The sequence below is a fragment of the Radiomyces spectabilis genome, assembly GCF_025331425.1.
Source record: "Radiomyces spectabilis strain NRRL 2753 chromosome Unknown BYT42scaffold_5, whole genome shotgun sequence".
Classification (NCBI taxonomy): domain Eukaryota; kingdom Fungi; phylum Mucoromycota; class Mucoromycetes; order Mucorales; family Radiomycetaceae; genus Radiomyces; species Radiomyces spectabilis.
The window spans coordinates 776,463-801,243 of record NW_026251930.1 but is presented as its reverse complement, the minus strand read 5'-3'; the positions used below and the strand labels follow the sequence as shown (position 1 = coordinate 801,243).

The window sequence follows — 24,781 nt, the reverse complement described above, 5'->3', positions numbered from 1 at the left end:
CCGCATATATGGAGAATCAAGTGCTCAACACTTGGACCCAACGTAACGGCTCCAAGCCTATCTCTTCTGTGGAGGCCTTGCTCCAAATTGCTCCGTTCATTGTCGACAAGAGAGTAACGGAGGGTGGTAGTCACCATGGTGACTACAAACACAAGGCGGGTAAGCATTACCACCGATCTGTGTCTCCCATTTTACGCAAGCGGCCCTTTAAGGGTGAGAACGTGAAGAAGGAGAAGGTCGAAAACAGCCGACCGAATTTGCCACAGACTTGCCTGTATTGCAAGAAAGCCTGGTTCCAAGGCCACCGTTGCGAGGCTTACCAGGAGGCGCACAAGATTAAGCGCCAAGAAAAACGTCTCCGTCGTTTGCGCCTGGATGAAAAATCCGGCAAAGCCAAAGTTGGTGCTAAGCAAGCACTACGTAAGCAGATGCAGGACGACCACCCTGCCAAGGAGGTTATTGATACCATCCTGACCGAGCTTGAAGAAGAAGAGCTCAGCCGAACTGCACAACGTAAGTCTCTTAAGCTATACAGTATCCGCAACGAACAAAATTCAAGTATGCTAAAGACACCTATCATGATTCAGAATGAACGAATCTTGGGTCTCGTGGACACCGGTGCAGAAATGTCCATCGTCAGCAAAAACTTGTGTTCGTTAAATAAATGGCCAATTTTTAATGCCAAAGGATCTATCTTGTATGCTAGTAGAGGAGACACAGTGAAGCGCATTGGAACTACTGCTCCACTGGATATTATTTACAATGGTCGTAACATCCGTCATAGCTTTGAAGTTATGGAGTTAGCAGATGAATGTGAATTAATTCTGGGTATTGATTTATTGCCGCAACTTGGAATTGCTCTCACTGGCGTCGCGACTGATTGGGATACATCAGAAACCCATCAGGCCAAAGAGGAGATGGCAATCGTGCCAAAAGCCGAAACATATCAACCCAATGAATCACCAGCAGGTACAGAAACAGAACATGTTCACTTCATGCGATCTGTTCAGCCGTTTATTAAGGCCAATGCTGCTATACCTAAGGGAAGTTTTTGTACTTTACCTGAATCTATTATTCATCTATCAACGCCCGAAGGAGTTACTGCATACCAAAGACAGTACCCTTTGCCGTTCACCATGAGACCAGTCATTGATAAGGCTGTTCAAGGTTGGTTGGATGAGGGAATTATTGTCCGTGCTGCTGTGAATTCATCCTGGAACAGTCCATTGACTTTGGCTGACAAGAAGGATGCATATGGCAATAAGACTGGCAAACGACCTTGCCTGGATCCCCGTCATATCAACAAACATTTACCTGATGATCGTTACCCTTTACCATTGATCAAGGAAATTTTTCAATCCTTAGGAGGAAACACTGTGTTCACTACATTGGATCTAAAAAGCGCATTTCATCGTTTCAAGATCCACGAAGCGGACCAGCATAAAACCACGTTCACTCACGATGGTATTCAATATATGTTCCAAGGATGTCCCTTTGGTTTGAAGCCGATTTCATCCAAGTTTCAGAGAGTGATGTCTTTGATTTATCAACATCTGCCATTCGTGCGGACATTTGTGGATGATATCGTTATCTTCTCTCCATCGATTTCTGAGCATATCACACATGTTCAAACAGCCATTCAGGCTCTGACCGAGGTGAATTTACTGCTCAATCCTGCAAAATGCCATTTTGCGCAATCTTGCATCTTCCTACTTGGTTTTTGCATTTCAGCTGAAGGCGTCGTACCTGATAGCCGCAAACTTACCAATGTGATGTCATGGCCAATTCCACGTACTGGTAAGGAGGTCCAGAAATTTATGGGTGTTATCAATTATTTCCGCGATCATATTCCTACCGTTGCTACCATCAGTGCTTCTATCGATGCACTTCGTTCGGCTGGTAGTTTAACGAACCTATGGACCGATGTGCACACTAAGCATTTCCAGATGCTTAAAGATATACTGGCTCAACAGCTTTTGCTGGAATATCCTGATCTCAACAAGCCATTCCTTGTCGCAACTGACGCATCCAACTATGGTATTGGTGCTGTATTATTTCAGATGCAAGGTAAAAGGAAACAATACATTTCCTTCATGGCTCGAGCTCTCAGTAAGTCCGAACGCAACTACTCAACTACGAAGAGAGAGTTATTGGCCATTGTTTATGCTCTCCAGAAGTTTCACCAGTATCTTTGGGGTAATCCGTTCACACTTTATACGGACCATAAGGCGCTTGTTTATCTTCACACTCAGAAGATTGCAAACCCCATGATGCTTACCTGGTTGGACACTATCCTCGATTACACCTTTACGGTTGTCCATTTACCTGGTGTTCAGAATGTTCTCCCTGACTCTCTTTCTCGCTTGTTTATCCCTGATGACAAGCTGGAGGGGGATATTGTCGTCAAAGGACCGAAGCCAGTTGTATCAAAGAAGTCTACTGATGGACACAAAATATTCAGGATTAAATCCGTTGCTTCAACTGATGATACGATGTGTCCACCAGAGAATGAAAGACACGGTATCTTGGAAAAAGCACATTTACTTGGAGGTCATGAAGGAGCTGAACATATCGTACGACATATCCATGCAGATGGTATCCACTGGAATAATATATTCCAAGATGCTGTGACATTGGTCAAGTCATGTATTGAATGTCAACGCTACAACATAGGGCAGAAAGGCTATAATCCCTTGAGACCAATCTATGCATACCTTCCTGGAGATCACTGGGCTGCTGATCTTATCAATTTTCACAAGACATCTAATGCAGGTAACAACTACATTCTGGTACTTGTGGATATTTGCACTCGTTTCTGCATTTTACGTGCTTTACCGAACAAACAATCAGATACACTCGTCAAAGCATTTGTCGAAGTATTCTGTGATTTTGGAATACCCAAGGTTATACAATCTGACAATGGTTCTGAATTCAAGAATCAGTTCATGAAGAAGTTTGTTGAACACCTGGGAATTGACCATCGGCTGACCACACCCTACCATCCAAGAGCGAATGGTGTGGCTGAACGACATGTACAGGAAACGATACATATCTTGCGGAAAAAGATAGAAGGTGCTGGCAAAGACTGGGACTACTATGTTCCCAGCACACAATTACACATCAATAGTCGCATATCAAAACGACTCCAATCCTCGCCTTTCTCTCTTATGTTTGCAAGACGATTAAATGACTTTGTGGACTACCGCTCAAGAAATGCTGTACCGAAAGATCCAATGACACATGAAGACTTGATGAAGCGTGTGGAACACATGACGGATATTGTGTTTCCGGCACTCCAAGAGAAAGTGAAGCATCATGGTTCCAACATGAAGGACAAATTTGATACCAAGCACAGACTCATGGATTTCCCAGAGCGAAGTCACGTTATGGTCAAGGTACAAAATAGAGCTGGTAAATTAGCTCCTATTTATGAAGGCCCATACACTGTTCTGCGCAAGACGCAAGGTGGATCATATGTTCTTCAAGACGAAACTGGTGCACTTATGCCCAGAGACTTTTCGCCCTCTGAAATGAAACTGATCAACGTAGATGATGTGGTTCCTGAAGATGAACTGTACGAAATTCAGGCCATTATTGATCATAAAGGTCCTAGAGGCAAACGCGAATACCTTGTAAGATGGAAAGGTTATGGTGCCGAGGATGATCAATGGCTCACCGCTGATAAATTTACCGACCCTGCATTCATTATGGAATATTGGAACAGACGTGGATCAAACGAGACAGAAATGAATCTGCCTGAAGATAAGCCTGTGAAACGCAAGGGTAAAACACAAAACGTCAACCCCAGACGTAGTAAGCGCAATAGACAATAAGTGGTGGTTCTCAAAAGATAATTCCATACTAAGCGCATAAGTCTCTGTAATTCATGAGCTAGTCTTTTCCTCATGTATTTTTTCCCACAGGGTTTTTTAGAGGTTTTTACCGACATGACCATGTAACAGAGCCTGCTTCAACCTGGAGGGGGGTAATGTCGTATAGGTAGGGTCCATATACCACTACATAAGAATTACCTCGGTTTAAGCAGATAAGAGACACTAGAGTAGTTACACACTATTTGTACATTCAAATCCCGATACCAGTTATTATCTTTGAATACCAGATACTAAAGAGATGATCTCTTTCGAGAATAAACAACAGTCTCACCGTACTCAACGTCTCTATCCATCTATATCACAGGTTGCTCTTAATCTTTATTAGTTACTGATTCCTACATGCGTAACGTGAAGGGGAGTTGACAGTTGTTCGAAATCTGGAAGGATTTCCGTGTCCGTGCTGCAAGAAATTTTTCAAGCATGCAAAAACACTGAAGGAACATTTGATAAAGAAACAGTTGCCATGCTGGTACCTTTATGATTCTATCAGTGATGCTGCGCCGCCTCAAACTGGCTCTGTCGAAATTCCGGCCTCTTTACGCGTGAATGATGAGCATGACAATCGGTCTACAACTGCTACAGCTTCAATAGGAACCCCCACCCCATTCATCACCATGACGCCAGTCTCTGGAAACGAGGACGATGAAACCTTGGGTAAGTTACCAGTGCAACGACTACATTTTTTGTACCATACATCTCGAATAAGCTAACAGCGTCAATTATGCCATCCTCAACTCCAACCTCTCCATCCATTTTATCTCAATTATCTGTGCCCACTCGATTTGCAGAGATTCATATTGCACCACCGCCAGCAGAGGATCGCATGTTGTTCAATGACATCAATATTTCTACTCAGTTTTACCATTTTAAAGAAGACGTACAAAATCGCAAGACACAGTAAAACATTTAATAGTAGAAAATGATACACTTAGAAAAGAAAATGAAGACCTTCATGTTAAAATGAACGAATTAGAAAAAGGAATAAAATTAATAAATGATAAAAATACGAAAGAAAAAGTTATACCATCAACAAAATTGAGGAATAATAGATTAGAAAAGATATATCATAAATGGAAAGAAATATATGGTATATTCAAAAAATACAACAATAACTATAAACTTATAAAAGAAAATATTTCCGAAATACAGAATTATGTAAAAGATAAAAATATTTATAAAATAAAGGAAAGGGCATATAAGATATGTAATTATTTTAATAAATTATTAAATAAAGAAGTAGATGAATATTTACCTATCTTTCAAATTATTAAAATAAAATAAAGATTGTATTCTACCATAAATATTTAACAAAAATAATATGGTATTTAAACTTTTAAAAAAATCGTATATGATATTTTAAAAACAATAAAAAATAATATTTTAACTTTTTGAAAATTATTTAATTAAAATAAAATTGAATTTTTAAACTAATAGAAAAGAGAAACAAAAAAATGACGAAATCAGTTATATGTTCTTTTTATGAAAAAGGATCTTGTAATTTTATGAGTATACCCGAAAAATGTAGATATACTCATGGAGTAGAAGATTTATTTGTAATTGATTATTTTTATGGTATGTCATGTAAAAAAAAAGATTGTAAGTATAATCATGATATTAAAAATAATGTAAAACTACCATCTGACGTGGTATATAATAAAATTATAATTATAGATAAAAGTAACAATATTAATGAAACATTATATTTTAATAAAAAAGATATCAATAAATTATTATTTTTTGCAAATAAATATGCAGCAAGGCATAAATATGAGTGTTGAAGAGCATATGCAACACCTACTTGCTCTCTCATGCATATTGTTGCTGAAGCCAGCATGCACACATCAAGATTTACACAAACACATTGATCTCAACACGTGTGACACACTTTGCCAGCAGATCATTCAAATACATAGAATGACCAACCAATCCTTTCCCTCTGATGTCAAACTGCAACTCGAAGATATAATGATGCAATTGGATGTGGTAAGTTTGAGAGAGAAACCAGAGTAAAAAAAATGCATAGTTCTTTTTTTCTTATTTATTTATTTTATTTTATTTTGGATCCGTATTAGGATGGTGATTGAGGCACGGCATGCACACGCCTAGCAGCATCACGAAAAATCTGGGGCTTGATACAGAACGACGATGTCCTTAATCCTGTCAACAGGATTTTGTTATCAATTCGAAACATGTAAGTTTTTAAGCTGTGAAAATATCGCATCCGCTGCTAAACCAGTAGTAGGGTGGAAAGGTTACCACGGCACATCTTCGAAAATGGGCCAAAAGAAACAGAGCTTATCACGCGACATCTGGAAGCAATCCTTAGTCCTTTGTTCGAAGATTTTGATAATAACATTGCCTTTCAATGGTACTTGCAACTTTTGGCTAGGATCAAAAGGATATAATGGAGAGGGGAGGTTTGATATTCATGAAATTTAATAGGACATCCGTCAGTGATGACGAAAAGCAAGCTAACATTCGGCCGGACGCATCCATCAATATCATACACGGAGCAATGCTGGGCAATCGAATTGGTTGTGGCGAAGTAAAAGCCCAGTACCAGGCCCTGAACCACCGGCTTATTGGTATAGATCTGTTCCGTGTCGCGACATTTGCTAAAGATGCTTCGGATAAGCATAAGTTGAAATCTGCTTTTGCTTTTCTTGTTGTTGGTAAAGTATTTGTTGTGTTCGATAGGTCTATAACATTCTCATTCTTTATATCACATAGGTAAGAATGCCACCTTCTACATTGTCGATCGGGCAAAATATGATCTCTACACTATGTGCGAAATTGCCCATATTCAACTGCCATTCAGCCTTGATCAAGTGCCACTTTTTATTTCACAAATGAACATGGTCATAAAGGTCATCACTTGTTTCCAAAGTGTAGTTAAAGGCGATAAGCACGACTTTGCCCGGAGCCCTATGATCATTTCGGAGCACACAATGCATCAAATTACCGACCACAAAACATCAAGCAAACGGAAGGCAATTTTTAGCCACTATAGTCACTAGCTATCATCGTCACCAACATCATCAACATCAACATCAACATCAACATCGCCATCACCAATCACAATCACAATCACAATCACAATCACAACCACCACCACCATCACAATCACTACCATATCTGTCCATTGTACTATATAACCTTCTATCTGTCATTCATTGTATTTTATATCCTTCTCTCCTTTATACATAACCATTGAAAATTTGTGGACCTATTTAACTGCTGCTTATACTGCCGTTCAACTGGAAACCTGGCTAATCAAGATCTTTAGAGTGAAGTGAACGGATATGCACAGAGGAAAATAGGTGGAGAGGGAACGGAAATATCAGTAAAGATAGCATAACAGAGAATAGTAGTAGATGATCGATTACTAAAATAGGTGGAGGGCAGATGGATGAGCTGTGATTTTACGGCCTAAATTTTTAAAAAGGTCACCATTTTCTTATTGGTCGCAAACTTGATGGCCCTGAACTAGGTGCTTGAATTCCCCCTTTTTATTTGTCCACTTTATTTCAACACTGATTATTCGTTTACGTCTCCTGACAGTAAGCTTAGGTGCATATTATGAATAGGTGAGAAGTGGCATATCAATAAGCATCAAACGGAGAGCGAACATACCAAGTTTGACTGGTGAACTGAAATCCACTGGGTTGTTTTTGGGGTTCCTGCTGTTCCGCAGTTTTTTTTTTTTTCCCTACTTACCGTGACTGCATTCAGCAGCTTTTTTTCTTACCGTGACTGCATTCAGCAGCTCTTTTTTCTTACCGTGACTGCATTCAGCAGCTCTTTTTTCTACCGTGACTGCATTCAGCAGCTCTTTTTTCTACCGTGACTGCATTCAGCAGCTCTTTTTTCTTACCGTGACTGCATTCAGCAGCTCTTTTTTCTACCCTGACTGCATTCAGCAGCTCTTTCTTCTTACCGTGACTGCATTCAGCAGCTTTTTTTCTTACCGTGACTGCATTCAGCAGCTCTTTTTTCTTACCGTGACTGCATTCAGCAGCTCTTTTTTCTACCCTGACTGCATTCAGCAGCTCTTTCTTCTTACCGTGACTGCATTCAGCAGCTCTTTTTTCTTACCGTGACTGCATTCAGCAGCTCTTTTTTCTTACCGTGACTGCATTCAGCAGCTCTTTTTTCTTACCGTGACTGCATTCAGCAGCTCTTTTTTCTTACCGTGACTGCATTCAGCAGCTCTTTTTTCTACCGTGACTGCATTCAGCAGCTCTTTTTTCTACCCTGACTGCATTCAGCAGCTCTTTTTTCTACCGTGACTGCATTCAGCAGCTCTTTTTTCTACCCTGACTGCATTCAGCAGCTCTTTTTTCTTACCGTGACTGCATTCAGCAGCTCTTTTTTCTACCCTGACTGCATTCAGCAGCTCTTTTTTCTTACCGTGACTGCATTCAGCAGCTCTTTTTTCTACCGTGCATGCATTCAGCAGCTTTTTTTCTTACCGTGACTGCATTCAGCAGCTTTTTTTTTTTTTAATCATATATTCCACGTTTTAAAACCGCCATCTCCATATATACCAGTCACAACATATTCAACCAGTCGAAAGGGCGGTCGACACTCAATTTAGACATTGTCTCAAGTGGACAGCAAAAAGAGGCTGTGTCCGTAATGAAAGCCCACAAGCTTAGAAATCTACAAAAAATACATGTGCATTTCAGATCTGTTTATACGGCACTGCAAGTGGTTGATTTACATATACAAGGAACATTAAGTACAAATAGACTACAACTACTATAAGCTAAATGCCAGAGCACCGATCCGAAAGAGGTTTGGAACCACCAGAGAGAAGGAACCATGACAAAGGCAAGGACAGATAACGGCAGAGGATGATGGATGACAAGCAAAATGACAGCGGAAAAAAATATACTCGCCCTTTGACAGCAACCGGCTCGAACTCGTCTTTCTACTAAAAAGGTCAGCCTCCCCAACCCCAATCTTCTCACCTCACTTCACTCACCTCATTCCCACTTGCATTCCCTCATGTTCCATTTTTTCCATTTTCCTCTTCCTTTGTCGGCCAACCTTTTTTTTCCCTGGCGGTCTTTTTTTTTATACTGCATTTTGTTTTCGTGCCCTTATTTTCAATCTTCTTTCTTGTGTCCTTTTTTGTTCTCCCTTCCCACCTTTTTTCCGCCTGGCTTTTTTTTTTTGCAGTGTCTTTTTTTTTCTTGTTTTTAACCCACCCATTTCACCTACCTTACTTCACTTACCTCACATCGCGATGCCCGACATTGCTGTACCGACACTGCAAAAGAGAGTTAGCCGACCTACTGTGAAAACACAAAATATCCATGTCAGTAAAAAAGATGCTCAGCAGCAGATGTAGCAATAAACAGTCGCTATCAGTGCTTGTCATCCATCATGCTCCGAGGGGGGTTAAAGAGAAAAGAAAACGACGCGTGATATCTGTAGCTTTATATTAGACAAGCGGTGAGTGAACATGAGAAGTAAGAAAACTAAAAAGAAAGAGAAAGAGGTGCAAAAAAAAAAAAAAAAAAAAATTGCGCATCGTTTGATTATTCATTCTTTTTGATCTGTCAGAAAAATACTTTCGCATTAAGGCTTGATTCATCAATTCCATTCATTTCCATTGGATCCGAATCCTTATATTGACATCATTCCGACAAAATCCATGCCTCTTTTTTACAACGAATGGCCCAACTTTGGTTACCGTCGTTTTTTGATCTAGGTTCTCGGTTATCAAAAAAGGCACGCCTATGATAGCAAGATTAATCTTCTAACGAGCTTCCATCGATGATGAAAAAAGACGTGGAAAGTTGGGAATCCACCATTATTTTCGGCAAGGGAAACGACGGTGTGAAAAAAGTAAAGTGTCGGGTTTGAAGAAGTCATGGAAATGAATTGGCCAGCTCATGGACTTGGCCAATGTTTTTCAACCTCACAACGTCATTGTTACGCAGCATCAATTTTTCTCGATGTGCAAACATGGACGTTAGATTGTTCTCGAACAGTGATAACGAACGGGAATGTCCACGGCAGTACACCCCGATGTGTAAATGACGGCCAACCTTTGCGCACCGTTCAGCAATTGCCTCTGATCGACCAGCTCAATTTGCTCGTCAGCCGCGAAAAATGCATTGCGAGCTGCCGTATTCTACCGAGCGCGAAACCACGAGAAACCGGATTTGCGACGCCCTCGGTGCTCGCCTATATCGCGAGTCCGATTGATTGCGCCACGCGGATATCAATCGTTCTCTGGGCGTGGGCATAAGTATTATCAAACAACTTACTCCAAGTCGGAAAGGAGGCCGACGGAAGAAGGCCAAGGTTCTGGAAGAGGACGTCCCATCCATCGACTCGCTTACTCCGATTGAACAAAGATACCTGGAGGGCCGGTGCATCCTGATCGACCCGGATTGTAGTGTTGAAGAACATGTGCAACACCTACTTGCTCTCTCGTCGATATGATTGCTGAAGCCGGCGCGCACCCACCAAGATTTGCACAAACATATTGACTTCAACACGTGCCACGCACTTTGCCAGCATATCATCGGAAAAACTACTGTCTCTCACGAAGTGAGTGCAGTTGGAAACATCTGCACTGCTGGTAGCTTCCGTCCCTCGTCCCAAGATCAAGGAACTGAAAACTTACAAGAGTGGCCTTAATGCTACCCACATCGACAGTTGGCTCGCGGCATTGAGCGATATTCTCAACTATGCGCGCTCACCGACCCGGACACCCTGCTGTATGTCTTGACCCTCTTGCGTGGCCGTGCGAAACCTGGTGGCGCCATCTGGAAGTTTCCCAGAAAGAACCGAAGCAGTGGGGAACGTAACCGGTGCATTCGCCCAACCAAAGTCAAAGTCAAACTGCAACGGTAAGTTTGAGAGAGAAACCAGAATAGAAAAATGAATAGTTGTTTTGTTAATTATTTTATTTTTTGATCAGTATTAGGCGACGGTGATCGAGGCAAAGCATGCACGCGCCTAGCAGCATCACGGCAAATTTATGCCCTGATGCAAAGTACCTCGCTACGAAAAAAAAAAAGGTCTTTGGCCCATTTCGATGCACTCTTCACCCCATCCCGCTATAAGCTTAATCCTGTCAACAGGAGTTTGTTATCCATCCACCCGATAAATGCAAGATCTTATGTCAAGATAAAAAAAAATCGCCCCCGATTCTAAACCATTAGCAGAGTGGAAAGGTTGCCACGGCGCATCTTCGAAAATGGACCAAAAGAAACAAAACTTATCACTCGACATACAGGAAGCAATCCTTAGTCCTCTGTTCGAAGATTTGGATAATAGTATTGCCTTTCGATGGTAATGCAACTTTTGGCTGGGATGAAAAGGACAAATGGAGAGGGGGCGATTTGATATTCAGCATTTCAGTTGAAATAGGACATCTCTCAGTGATGACGAAAAGCAAGCCAACATTCGGCCGGACGCAATCCATCAACATCATACACGGAGCAATGTTGGGCGAACGAGATTAGTCGGGCGAAGTAAAAACTCAATACCAAGCCCTGGACCACCGGCTTATAGGCATCAATCTGTTCCGTGTGGCAACATTGGCTATAGATGCTTCCGATAAGCACAAGTTGAAATCTGCTTTTATTTTTCTTGTTGTTGGTAAAGTATTTGCTGTGTTCGAAATGTCTACTGTATAGCATTTTCATTCTTTATTATCGCATAGGTAAAAATGCTACGCTCTACATTGTCAATCGGGCAAAAAGTGATCTCTACACCATATCCAACTCCCGTTCAGCCTTGATCAAGTTCCAATTTTCATTTCGCAAATGAACAAGGTCACCAATCGTTTCCAAAATGTTGCTAAAGGCGATAAGCGCGACTTCTACCCGGAATCCGTTGACTATTTTGGCACGTTATGCATAAAAAAACCGACGGAAAAAACACCTAGCAAACTGAAGGCGATTTTTAGCCATTATAACCATTAGCCGTCTTGATCATGTTCTCCATTATATGAATATACTCCTGTCTGTTTACGAATAAAAAAGGGTTTTGCAGCTTTTTTATGTTACGGCTTTGGTTTTTCTTTTAACGCTGCTACTTATCCTCTATAAACTTATGCAACGACAGATGAATAATTTTACGGAACATTTTGCTTCTCGCACCCTTTACTGTATCCTATTTGGAGGTTTTTTTTTTTCTCTTCGACTTGTCGATTTACAAAAGTCTTAAGATATTACATGTAGCGAATGAGTTGCTCGGACAGTTCAGCTTGCTTGAGGATCATGGTTTCTATTCCCCAGTATTCTATGAACCGTTCGATGCGTTCTTTATCGTTGTCACAGTCCCAGTTGGAGATGTAATGAATCGTCGTCACCCCTTCACTGAATCCTTCATTTTCATTGAATATCCACACGTTTTGAAACGATAGATCGGATAATGGGGAAGACTGGCGTGACGAAGGTGCAGATGACGGACGACGATGGGTGGATGTCTGCCCTTTATAATTGACAGCCGATAATGCAGGTGAAGCAGACGGAGATATCCGTACCGGCAGATCAGCTGTCAGCCTATCTGTGATCGGTCGCTCTGATACGTAATGCTTTACAGGACGAGGTGTGAGAACAGAGGGTGGTTCCTCCGGCATCAAATTGGTTGTAGGGACAGTTGAGGCGTTGCGCATTTTAGGATGGGCGGCAGTTTCTAGGTAGGAGTGTGGATAGAGATGGTGCTCAGATTGCGGTGTATTGTTCCTTTTCTCGTCATCAGTCTTGGCTATTGTATCTGCGTGATGATATGGTCGAGAACCTGTTTCACTCGAACGGAGAGCTGGCTCATGGATGGAGGGAATCGGAGCAGAAGTAGTAGGCGACGACTTGAAATACGACTCGTGAATGAGATCCGAAATAAGCGATGTCGATTGGGCTCTCTTTCTAGATGGTGATTGAGTCGATGATTCCTGGAAGCTTACAGACCGCTTATGCGTCCCAAAGATTTTCTCCCACTGTACTTTATCAATGCCTGTTTTCCTTTTCGTTCGTGGGGGTATCCTGTTGGCGATTGCTGTGCAAATGGGGTCGCCAAGTGTCCCTTGCAACGGATGGTTCCTTTTCCGCGGATGAACCTGATGGAGCGGTGTGGACTCCGTCGATTCCGTCGTTTAGATGTGAGGCATTGTGAGAATGTTGATCGTCCGTGGACGTATCCTTTGCTTCATTGGTCACAAACGAATGTTCATTTGATGTATCACTGGAACCCGCTACCGATGTTCGTGGTTCACTGGTGCTCTCCTGGTTATGACTATCCCCTTTCTTGAGAGTGTCTGGTTCGTTAATCTTTGGTTTATGTGTGTGGGTCTCCAGTATTTGATGGTTGGGCGTTATTCGAAAGCAGTAGACGAGAATCCAGTGAAGAAGAGTAGCGATTCTAGGGTATCTGTACGATTTGAGATTTTGACCAAACGGTTGCTGTTTATTCCACAATGGTGAACCCATTGGATCCTCAACGTCGTGAAACATGATCGCATCCGGCACCCCTTTGATACATCGTGCTGCGACATTTTTAAACCCTGGTTTTTCTTTTTTATTTGGTGGTTTGCCGCACATGCATACCCATGGTTCAAAGGTGCAAGTCGGTAAGTGTGGTTTTATTGGTTCCCTCTTACTTTTTATTCATTCCTGATTCTTACATATACCAAAATCATAAAGACGAATTGACAGTTGACCGCATTCGAAAGACTGAAGGATTTCCATGTCCATGCTACAGGAAATACTGCAAGCATGCAAAGATATTGAAGGAGCATTTGGTGAAGGAAACAGTTGCCATGCATGTACGTATGATTCAACCGCTAATGCTGCGTCTTCAGCTGGCTCGTTGAATTCGTCTATTTTTTTATTTCGACCATTTCTTTTGTAATTCTCGAATTTAGCTTGTAAAAAGAAATGCAGCAAGTTTCTAAGGAAACATCGATGACTTGAATCATTGAAGCTTATAATAGCTTTAAATTAGGTGATTTAGAGGGAGCTCAAGAAAAAAAAAGCTGCAAAAAACTATTTATGATCTCTGTATAACAGACATGAAGATATTCATACAACGGATAAGAAATGACGATGATGATTAATGGCTATAATGACTAAACATTGCCTTTCGTTTATTTGAAATTTTAGCCTCCGATTTGGTGCATAGCGTGAACAGTTAGCGTCACCGGATTTTGGGTATAGTCGTGGTTATCGCCGTTTACTACACTCTGGAAACAAGTAGGACCTTGATAACTTTGTTCGGTTTCGAAATAAAAAAAAAAACCGGTAACAAGCGGTATAATCACAACTTCGGTTTATCCAAAGCGTCTTTGGCCAATGTTGCGACACGCAACCAGATCGATACCAAAAGCCGGTGACTGAGGGCCTGGTACTGCGCTTTCACTTCACCAGTATTGAAACTTCAGCGATATACGATGTCCGAAAATTACAGCTGCAACCGACTCAATCGCTCACAATGCTCCATGTATTATATCAATCGATGCGTCAGGTCGTACACTGGCTTGCTTTTCGTCATTCCTGACGGATGTAGTATTCAATTGATTATTTACATGCGATTTTTTTTACAGCATAAAAACTTACATGTTTCGGTGGACAGAAAAATCCTGTTCACAGAATTAAGGACAACATCGTTTGTATTAAGGCAAAACGGTGGCTCACGGATGTAGTACGACTGTAGTATCGTGATAATTTTGACAGTGACAGTGCTAATTTGCCGTGATGCTACTAGGCGCGGTGCATGCGTTAACTCGGGTCACCGGCCTAATACGGATCAAGAATAAAATGGAATAAATAAAAATAACAACAAAAAACAAAAACAAATAATATTTTCTTATTCTGGTTTCTCTCTCAAACTCACCGCTTTCATTGCATCATGATTTATTCAAGTTGCAGTTTGACTTTGGTGGGCGGAATGCAGTGGTTAACTCTTGCTTGAATGTTGCCTACTGCTTCGGAAACTTTTAGATGGCGCTACCAGATTTTCGCACGACCATGCAAGAGGCTCATGGCATACAGCAGGGTGTCCGGTCGGTGAGCGCGCATAGTTGGGAATATCGCTCAATGCTCAGGAACTAACTGTCGATGTAGGTAGCATTACAGTCACCATCGTAGCTTTCTGATTCTTTGAGCTCCGAACGAAGACGAAGTTACCACCGGTGCAGGTGTTTCAACTGCATCTCATGAAGTACAGTTGTTCACATTCGGATCATTTGCCGTGTTGTTCAGGAGTGAGGGAAGCAGCCTTAGGAGGAGAGGTCTTGGATTGATGGGCCATGATAGTATAGGGGAGAGGTAAAAGAAGAGGAAAACACGGAGGAGGATCTAAAAAAACCGGGTACGTGAGAAAATGATAATTTTTCATGTGCTTGTATAAGCTACGACAGAACCTTGTTTTGGCACGATAATCATACATCCTACGATGATAAAATATGGAATCGATATTATTTCTATGATCACCGAAAAATTTGATAATTCAGAGCTTATGTGTATCAAATAGAACCTTCTTTAGACGCATAATCTACCTCTCTACTGGTTTGAGACTAGACTAGTGAGCGAATAGAACATGAGAAGGACAACAAAAAGCAGCCAAGAGCAGATATTTTCCTGAATTCCTCAGTTTTCGTAAAAAAGCATGCGTTGACAATTTAATAAGAATACCAGTCAGGATAAAAACAGGACAAAAATGATATGAGAAAAAGAATCGAAAGAGAAGTGGAGTAAAAGAGAGAACGGATAAAGTAAACAATACTGGTGTGTGCTTGTGTGCACAGAGGAAATCGGAATGATCGTAAACATCTTGATGATGGAATCGAGCTGACGGCAGTCGCTCGATGGGTGCAATCACGTGGCACTGGAGTACAAAGGAACATGCACAGCACGATGTGTCACCATCGAACTCACGGTGACTATTGGAGGAGCGTATAATCCAAGATACTTGGCCAGCGAGGACGAAGTTTACATTTCGTACAATACGACGTTACTCATATATCCGTTAGGATTAAATGTGCAAAAGTGCAAGATGTCAACCAGAGTGAAAATGAGATTGTTACTCACAATGAATGTGATGGGTATTTGTATAAGTCTTGAGTAACCTCTGTAGGTACCAGTTTCCAATAGAAAGAATGATGTATATATTGGCGGAGGAGATGATAAACCGATAGAAAGTATATTTGGACTTACAGAAGGACGAATTCCATGACAGATGAGAGGTCGGATTGTGATGTCTGTGTCCGATTTGTAACTGATCATGTTGAAATATCATACACACACACATGAGGCGACTTGTTATTTGTGGTATATCCACTACTTGCCGTATTATCCATCCTAGACTGGTGTTCCCAAACAGGAAAGATCCGAGACGTGTTTCCATTCTGAGTGAGCTTCTCCATTAGAACATCGACTGAGCTTCTTCATCCATAACTTGGATCTATTGTCGAGATCCATTCATACGGTTAACACTGTCACATAACAGCATGTGGATTCTTCCAAATACACCTTATAACCGAGAACTGCTCACGGATAACTATCATTTCCGACTCAAGAGTAAGTATAAATAGGCAGGTCACATTAATCGAAATAAAGATCTCTTCTCATTGCCTCTTTTGTTCTAATATTCTCTCATATATCACAATATTCTATCAGGCGAACTTACTGTCTCGAAAAACTGTACGTTTTAATATATACAACAAGCTCGAACTGAAATATGAACAAGCAAAACACATCAAGGAAATAAACAGGGATTTCCTTTGAGTTAGCGAAAGGTATAGTTCAGCGGCCGCGCTGCAACGACCACACACAGAAACGATGGCGCCCTGGGACAACCTAACGATAAACCAGGCGACAGTCGCAACGAGTTGTGTCTGGAAACGGATCCTTTTTGGGAAGGACAAGAGGAGAAGCGTCCGCGCCAACAAAGTCTGTTTTTAAACGACTGAAGCAAATTTCTTAGATGGAAACGCAAAACAGGACTGATGACAAACGAATCGATAGGTCAGGGCAGAATTATCATGATCCATGAGTTTCTGATCTCGTAAATTTGCCCAAAGTGTCAGGCGAGAAATTTAGAGGGGAAAAAAGGAACGCCCAGTCAATCACGGAGAAGTAGCCGAGCTCCAAGCTGTACTCATATGCAAAATTGCGCGATACGGTGTGGAAGAGGGACTGCATAGTAGCTAAAAACATCCGCTCTGACTTTCTACACATGGGGTGCAATAACAATGAACGTCCTCTATCATTCAGACGGGGTGCTATAGTAAATTCCTTTTTTTGAAGTTCATGAACCAAGTGCAACACAAGCATCCCGTAAACAGGTACTTTTTTGATTGTTATTATAATATACATGTATATATTTTAGTGTGAGAAGTAGCATGAGGATAGCATTTTAAACAGATTCTTCCTTCTTTACAATTTCTGTTTCTATTCTTTGCAAGGGTTTCGGCAGCAAAATCTCGTTGATTTGCAAAAAGTAGACGGCGAGACACATGAGGACCATGCCAGCAGTCATACTCATAGTGACGATTTTTCCAAGGCGGAATTCGGGGGCAAGATCAACTTCCCACACGGGCACATTGATAAAGTTTGGCGCGAGATTGCCGAGTGAATTGACAATGGCAATGGCAAGGGCGCGGGTTTCATTGTCACAGGCGTACAGTTCGTTACACCAAGTCATCATGATCGGAGAGATTCCTAGTACCGGTGCCACCATGTATGCGGACACAAACAAGAGTCCAATAGGGACGTTGCCTCCGTTGACCGCCACGAGCAAAATGTACCATAAGAGAGTCCACAAACCGCCCACGACAATATGCCAGCAACGATGGCCTCTTCGATCCGATAACCAGCCTTGGAAAATAATCACCACGCCGGCCCACAGCCAGATCGGGACCATCATATAATTGGCGAACGAACTGGTGTAACCGATTTTTTTCAGAATAATGGGAAATTGCTGAAGAATACCCATCCCCATTTGCATGCATGTGAAGATACAGACATAAAGGTATACATAAGGTGTGGTAATCAGATTTCGCAACGTCACCAGATTCAAACCCGTCGACATCACCTTCTTTCCCTGTCTTTCGAGACGGGCGATGGCCAGTTCACGCATTTCACCCTTGATGAATCGTGTGTTGTGAGGAAAATTGGGAAGCAAGAAAAAGCCACAGATGCCAACAGCCACCGCAATCAGACCTTCAATAATGAAAAGCCACTTCCAACCACGCATCCCGTGAGCTCCGTCGAGGCTACTGGCAATAGCACCTGAAATAAGACCACTGAAAGCTCCGGAAATCTGAGATCCAGCTACAAAGATGGCCGTTCGAGCTCCCAGTTCTTGTTTTGTGTACCAATTTCCCAGCAAAAAGACAATACCGGGGTAAAACGCCTAGGGATCAGTCAACATCTCAGTACACCTTGTCGAAATAGGATACCGGGTAAAAAAACCAGACTTACCGCTTCACTGAAGCCGAGACAAATACGAAGACCCCACAGACCTTGGTAGTTGGTGACGAGGGCCATGAAGCATACAATAGCTCCCCATACAAATACCACACCGGGAAGCATGATGTTGGGACGCACTTTGGTAATGATGGCATTGGCTGGAATTTGCAGTACGATATAGCCGATGAAGAACATGGTGATAGCCCAGTTGTATCTGGAGCCAACAAGTTGCAAATCTTCTTCCATACCATTGGTAAAAGCATTGGCTACATTCATCGTTTGTTAAATAAATTCGCCTTGGCAGCCAACGACCCATTTTCCTCATGAGGTGATGCACTTACGCATATTGTTTCTATCGAGACCGTTGGCAAAGTAGCCAAAGAAGGCCCAGATAAGTAGACGAGTATCGAGTTTTTTGACTAATTGCTTCTCCAGTCTCTGTTTGGCTTCTTGATCCGTCTGATCCAGTATTGAGGGTGGCGGAGACAGTGATTCATCATAATGCGGCTGCTCCTTTTTCGAAAAAATCATTGTTTAAAAAGATGTATAAATGAGTACTGAGAACAAATGTAAAAAAAATAAAAATAAAAAATTGTAAATGACAGTCAGGGACTATTGAACGTTCTGTTTTCTCACCTTATATTGCTTACATAGAGACCAAACACATACCATATTTCCCCGCATTTTCCCTGGAGTTTGCAAACATCCGGGGCGACTCCGATGACTGAGAAAGGTCGGTGTGTAACGTCAAGACGATTTACCGCCGCCACCAGTCAGTACCCTGTTTACGAGCCGAAGAAATTACTTGATTGGGATAATTATCTTGTTGCATCTGCACATCATTTGCCGAATACTGCAGAATGTTGAGACCTTTTAGAAACTGAGATCCAAGTGACGGTCAATCCCCAACTCTATTTTCATCCTTTCATCGTCCGCTGAGCGAATCATCATCCTCCTGCACCTTCATCACTAATTTAAAACCGGGGACCTTTGCAGTTTATCCAGCTTCGAGTCACAAGAATTTAAAAGTCAAACGACAAAAAAAAGATGGAGAAGCAATCGCCAGCGACGAAAAAAAAAGTCAGATGCAAGAAAAAGTGGGGAAATCATAAGCCAAGCGGAAGACAGAATGGAAAAACTAGCAAATTATTATGGCAGTATAGCTACATGTGCATGTATTCGCTCGTAAACGTCAGGCTGGTCTTTGTTGCCTAAAAGAGGACGAACTACCTAACCGCCATGTACCGCAGGTCAAGGTGCAAACACACAATGAAAAAAAAAAAAAAATATACGGCGACAATGCACGAAGCAACAAGGAGCCAGCTGGGAATTTTTTTCCATGAAATTGAAGTCCCGTTTTCGCAATCGGATCCGTAAAGTCTGACAAATATCTTTTTCCGATTACGGTTCTTTACCGTTCCGAGGAAAACATACAGGAGCAGGGTAGAGGATATATTTGTTGAGCCATCCAATCAACGACAACTTATTTTCAGACAATAGGATGGTCGTTTGTTAGTTCGATCGGGAGAAGCCAAAAGAAAAAATCTATCCACTGTTTTTCATCGTCAGACAAAATGTGGGAAAATACGACAATAGTTACGTTGATAAAAGCGTCCTTTGAAGGATCTTGTCCCTTTTTATCATTATAAGATTCTTACACAGTATGCTCTGAAGAAAAAGCTCGACGTCGTAGGCGATAAAACATGGACCTTTATTACAGCAAGGGACTGTGGACCTCGAGTTGGACAGATTCAATGACCGACATTTTTTGGATTGGCAATTCTGGATGATCACTTTATCGGGGAACCATGTTGAGGCCGGGCATTTGCATTAGCTGAAACAGAACCGGGATTCATACTCGATGATACGCCGCATAGCAAAGTTGAGGACGAGGTTTCTCCGATAACGCTGGCAACGACGATGACTCAATTAAGAAGCACTCTGGCAACCAGACAGAAGAATGATGGCTCGTTATTTTAGCGAGAAATAAGAATCATATGAGTCTGTTTGATGTTGCACACTTCTCCTATGAGAAGAGCCACGCGGTCCTCAAGCTGTGCGACCTCTTTTGGCTTTTTCTTAATCAAGCTTATGCTCGATTCTCTCGCCTCCTTTTACTGTATGTGACCTTGCAACCTAATCTTCGGCAGACATATCATATTTAACGTTTGGGTAAGAAAAAAAGAATTTATTAAAGCTTATCGAAAAATTTCGGTGTATACAATGTTTTTCGTCATTGGTCGAGCTGATTGTTCATCTTGCTCAGCCATGACGAAGAGATTCCATTAAAGAACACAGGCAAACTGTCAGCTAAAACAAATTAAGAAGCTCCTATAAATTTCCAGATCGCTCGATATCAATGATATTTTTTTTTCTTTTTCGACAGTTACTAACCCCTTAAACTGACTGCATACGCTTGCTTCAAAAAAAAACACAAAAAGTTAATTGCTCCTCATCTTCATCTCCATTTGCTAAAAGAACAGTGAACTCGAGTTAAGGGGACCTGCTGAGTTTGTATCGTTTGTCCTCGTTGCCTTTCTGAACAAGTAAGTTAAGTGCGGCTCGTCATTACGATTCGACATGCGGATGAAATACAAAATATATTGTAGAATTTAAATAACCTTTATACCATGCTTCTCAAGTACCCTGATGACAGTGATGGGTGACCAGACTTCTGACGTGCTGGAGATTGCACTGTTTTCGGACTTTAGGCTGCGTAAAAAGCCTTCGTTGTCAATACAACCGGAAGACACAGTGATTGGACGGTTGGCGGCGATTGCGGCGCCGAATAGAGAAATGGAAGAGATATTGAATCTCCATGAACGGTTATCGCTTACCGAACTAATTGAAAGGTGTGATGTGATTATCAGCAAGATGGCTCGGTGGTTTGAAACAGCGCATCTCGCTGTGTTCACCATGGAAAAGAATATCAAGGAGGACCTCTCCACCAACCTCGATGATATGCAATCCTTGGATCAAGCGATCGCCACCATGGAACCCATGGTCGCTTTGCTGACAGAAGTAGGAGACATCATTGAAGAAAAACATGAGGAACAAGAGGATCAAACGTTCGAACAACGTCAGCAACTGATAGCGGTAAAGGTATCCATCACCAAGATCCAATCAGAATGGTCCGGATTACAGCACTTTCTGTCATCGATCAAAGCCGAACTGAAGAATTCCACCGATAAACGCGAGCTGACCTCACTTATCGAGAACGTTTTACTGCAGATCGATGATCTAGCCACCGTCATTTTTCAGTTTCAAGAACAAAGACATGTTGCCGCCATGCATCCAGGGACCGATCTCAGTGATATACTCTCGAATGCCAACAGTCAGTCGTCGATCATGTTAGACGATAAAAGTACAGATGGAAAGGATGACGTGCTGTTGACGGAGATCGACAGCAAAATCGAACCATTATTCAACAACATCGAAAAGATATATGTACGAATGACGTCTCAACCTCCGAAAGATGCGTCCGGCATGTTGACACGCAAATACCATGCCGTACAAGAGCGATGGGACTCGTTGCAAGTGGACATTGACGAGTTGAAGCAGGAGTTGAAAGAGGATCGTTGGTTGGCGGTGTTTCGCCAGGTGGCCGATCAAGTTAATGTCATGATCGATGGACTGGAGCGAACGGTGGCCCATTGTCAAACCGTCATTCAGTGTGTCCGAGATTGGCAAGCTTCCAAGGAGATCGCGTCATCACCGCAACATTTAAGCACGTTTGATAAACTATCCAGAACCCTGAAGCGCTCTTTTCCTCGATTGCAGCATTCTTCTTCCTCCCGTCAGGCCGAGTCCAGCTACGAGGCCAATGTCCCCTTCCATCCCCCTATAGATCGCGAAAAGTGGAACTCTACGGAAAAGAACTTTCAATCAAAATACAAGTATTACACCCCCGCCATTGATCGTATGTTGGCCATGGTGGAGAATGGAATTTCCACACGAATTACCAGTACCACTGGCTTTGTCACGCAGCGTCATCAAGTCATTATGCAGCGTTGGCAAAGACTGAAATCAGTCATGAACCAATTGCTACTGCATGATCTACCTGAGATTGGTGCGATTTTCAGCGGAGGATCGGCTCAACCAACGCGCTGTTACGATCCTGAGTACCAACGCCGCTTGCCAAGTGTATGGCAATGCCCAATGTATAAGGCACAGGAAACCATGGCAGGAAAGAAGAACAATACACCATCATCCACCACTACGGCAGCGAGATCCATGCAAATGCATCCTCGGATAGATGTGTCTGTCACCAATCAATCCCAGCTCTCGTCCTCTTCAGATTACGTTTCGACCCATCATCTACCAACGAGCTCCGACCTAATGGCTGGGCGATCCAAATCCATTCACACAAGCCATGAAAGCTTGTATGATGCAACGCACGGGTCCAAATTTAATCACCATGAGCTACACCACGCCAGCAGTTTTAGCGGATTACGATCCAGTACATCTGAATCTTCGTCCACTGGCTCGTCTTTGATTGTGCGACGGCGATCCAATGCCGAGCAGACATCAAGAGCAATGAAACCAGCGTGGAATGCCAGCATCAGAGCCAAAGAGCAAGAGTTTTCATCAGCGTCCCCATTGTGGAAATCAGAGAGCAAAACAGATCTCCGAGGCACTAGGAAAAGTCGGATTCCCGAAAAAGGATCGGAAAGAGAGAGAGCGGAAGCTTCATGGATGAAACCCACCAAAAGTGTATTGCTCCGCCATCGGTCCCAGAGCATTGATCGGTCCACGGCAGAGCACAATGATTTGCGGCCAAAGACACCTGTCGCACGATCCAAAACCCCCAATCCCGGTCATCGGCGGACCAAGACACCCACGCGGCTTCCAGCAAGACCAAAGAGCAGCCTAGACAAATACAACCCGCGTCTAGCCGTGCCGCCTCACGATCGCGATCGACCATCATCATCTCACCGACGATCACTCACTCCTTCCTTGATTCCGCGAGCAAAGACACCTTCCAACACCTCCATCCCTAGTCTCATCACCCGCCCTCGTTCCTCATTCGCCAATCATTCGTCTTACATTCCCCCAGTGCCGTCTTTGCCTTCCTATGTGGAACATCGTTCCGCAACGCATTTGGAAATGACGCAAACGCCTTCCTCCGATTCTCAGTTGTCTTCCAATCTCCATGTATCCACCTTGCATCATTCACCTCCTTCATCTCCCAGCAGCAAAGGAAGCTCACCATCCGTACGGCATGAACTGCGCAAAAAACAATCGGCTTCAATGCTGCTGCAACGAGATCCCTCCCCATCCCGGATTTCTCACATTCCTCAACCTTCTCACTTTGGTGTGGCCGGACCCTCGGTGGAGAAAGAAGCCTCGTCCGAATCCGATACGCACATCGCACTCGAAGATCTCCCTCCGTACTTGCCCGACAGAAAAGACCCATTGGACGTTGAAGTCGCCAACGTTGTTAATGCAAGTCCTATTGCGATCAAGTGCCAAAGAGCGCCCTCCACCCGAGGACGGTATTATTTTGGCAATGAGTTGAGCCCGTCTCTTGGAGGGGGAAAGAAAATGTACACTTGTAAATTAATGGATTATGGAGATCGGTATGCGCGGCGAAATAATGGAAAAGCCGTACGGAATAAAGTGCTTGTTCGCGTAGGTGGAGGATGGCAAGATCTTGAAATGTTTTTACTGGAGCATGCCAGTCTGATGGCAAGCGACGTCGTGGTAAAATCATTTGTAAGCAGTCGTAGCCAACTTGGTTGGAAAACATAATAAATAAATTCATAATATTCCATAAATTGCGATGCAGTTGAAAGACCCATTTCATTTGCATTCAATGAAAAGGAAAATGGGTTCACTGTATTAGGCTTGCATTATTCACAGGTATAGCATGTGAATGCCACCACGCACACCCACCCACGCACAGACATACACTCCAAAAAAAAAAAAAAAAAAAAAAAAAAAAAAAAAAAAAAAAAAAACTTGTTGGACGCTGTATACCGTTCTTGAATTTTACTGAGGAAACTGCATGTCACGTAAGTTTCCAATGGAATTAGTGTAATGAAAGAACAGTTGACCGGATTTCCTAGTGACGAGAGCGCAGATCACGCCGTGGTATTGTGATTGTGCCGAGTGGTTATGTGGTCATCTTGTCGCTAAAAAATGCATGTTCGCAAGAGCTATGCTGTCAAGCCGCATGTTTTCTCGATATGCAAGCATGGATGTCACATTGTTCTTGAAAAGTGATAACGCTCGAGAATGTCCGCATTCCAGTGCGCCTCTTTTGCGAGTGGCAACCAACCTTTGCGTACAACCCAGCAGTTGTCTCTGATGGATCAGCTCGCTTTGCTCGTCAGCCGCGTTGAAACGCATTGCGAGCTGCAGTATTCTACGAAGCTCGAAACCACGAGAGACAGACCGTCGGAGGGGTACTATGGAGAGTTATTGGATCAGTTGGCAGATACAACTCTCGAC

General features: G+C 42.6%; 5 protein-coding genes across 5 annotated transcripts; 3 read left to right on the top strand and 2 right to left on the bottom strand.

Moving 5' to 3' along the window:
• Nucleotides 1-5,642: 5,642 nt before the first annotated feature.
• Nucleotides 5,643-7,084, top strand: BYT42DRAFT_634316 (uncharacterized protein; the record flags this gene model as incomplete). The annotated part of the gene is made up of 4 exons (XM_051572477.1): nt 5,643-5,880; nt 5,979-6,084; nt 6,136-6,225; nt 6,336-7,084. The coding sequence occupies 4 exons, from the start codon at nt 5,643-5,645 to the stop codon at nt 6,625-6,627; spliced, it is 726 nt and encodes a 241-aa protein (XP_051424442.1). The 3' UTR covers nt 6,628-7,084.
• A 3,933-nt stretch (nt 7,085-11,017) lies between these two features.
• BYT42DRAFT_604175 (uncharacterized protein) lies at nt 11,018-11,902 on the top strand. The gene is made up of 4 exons (XM_051571095.1): nt 11,018-11,207; nt 11,286-11,389; nt 11,466-11,516; nt 11,581-11,902. Exons 1-4 carry the CDS (start codon nt 11,113-11,115, stop codon nt 11,685-11,687), a joined length of 357 nt encoding a protein of 118 aa, XP_051424441.1. The 5' UTR covers nt 11,018-11,112; the 3' UTR covers nt 11,688-11,902.
• A 188-nt stretch (nt 11,903-12,090) lies between these two features.
• Nucleotides 12,091-13,372, bottom strand: BYT42DRAFT_612965 (uncharacterized protein; the record flags this gene model as incomplete). The annotated part of the gene is made up of 2 exons (XM_051571686.1): nt 12,091-12,917; nt 12,979-13,372. The coding sequence occupies 2 exons, from the start codon at nt 13,370-13,372 to the stop codon at nt 12,091-12,093; spliced, it is 1,221 nt and encodes a 406-aa protein (XP_051424440.1).
• A 3,848-nt stretch (nt 13,373-17,220) lies between these two features.
• BYT42DRAFT_565465 (major facilitator superfamily domain-containing protein) lies at nt 17,221-18,928 on the bottom strand. Its single transcript, XM_051567872.1, has 3 exons — nt 18,670-18,928; nt 18,341-18,594; nt 17,221-18,272 (listed from the first exon to the last, which is right to left on the bottom strand). The coding sequence occupies exons 1-3, from the start codon at nt 18,857-18,859 to the stop codon at nt 17,274-17,276; spliced, it is 1,443 nt and encodes a 480-aa protein (XP_051424439.1). The 5' UTR covers nt 18,860-18,928; the 3' UTR covers nt 17,221-17,273.
• A 2,247-nt stretch (nt 18,929-21,175) lies between these two features.
• Nucleotides 21,176-24,016, top strand: BYT42DRAFT_475359 (uncharacterized protein; the record flags this gene model as incomplete). Its single annotated transcript, XM_051563606.1, has 5 exons — nt 21,176-21,607; nt 21,707-21,999; nt 22,078-22,397; nt 22,992-23,383; nt 23,666-24,016. Coding segments are annotated over 5 exons (1,788 nt in total), but the record flags the coding sequence as incomplete, so codon positions are not given.
• Between the last annotated feature and the right edge of the window lie 765 nt (nt 24,017-24,781).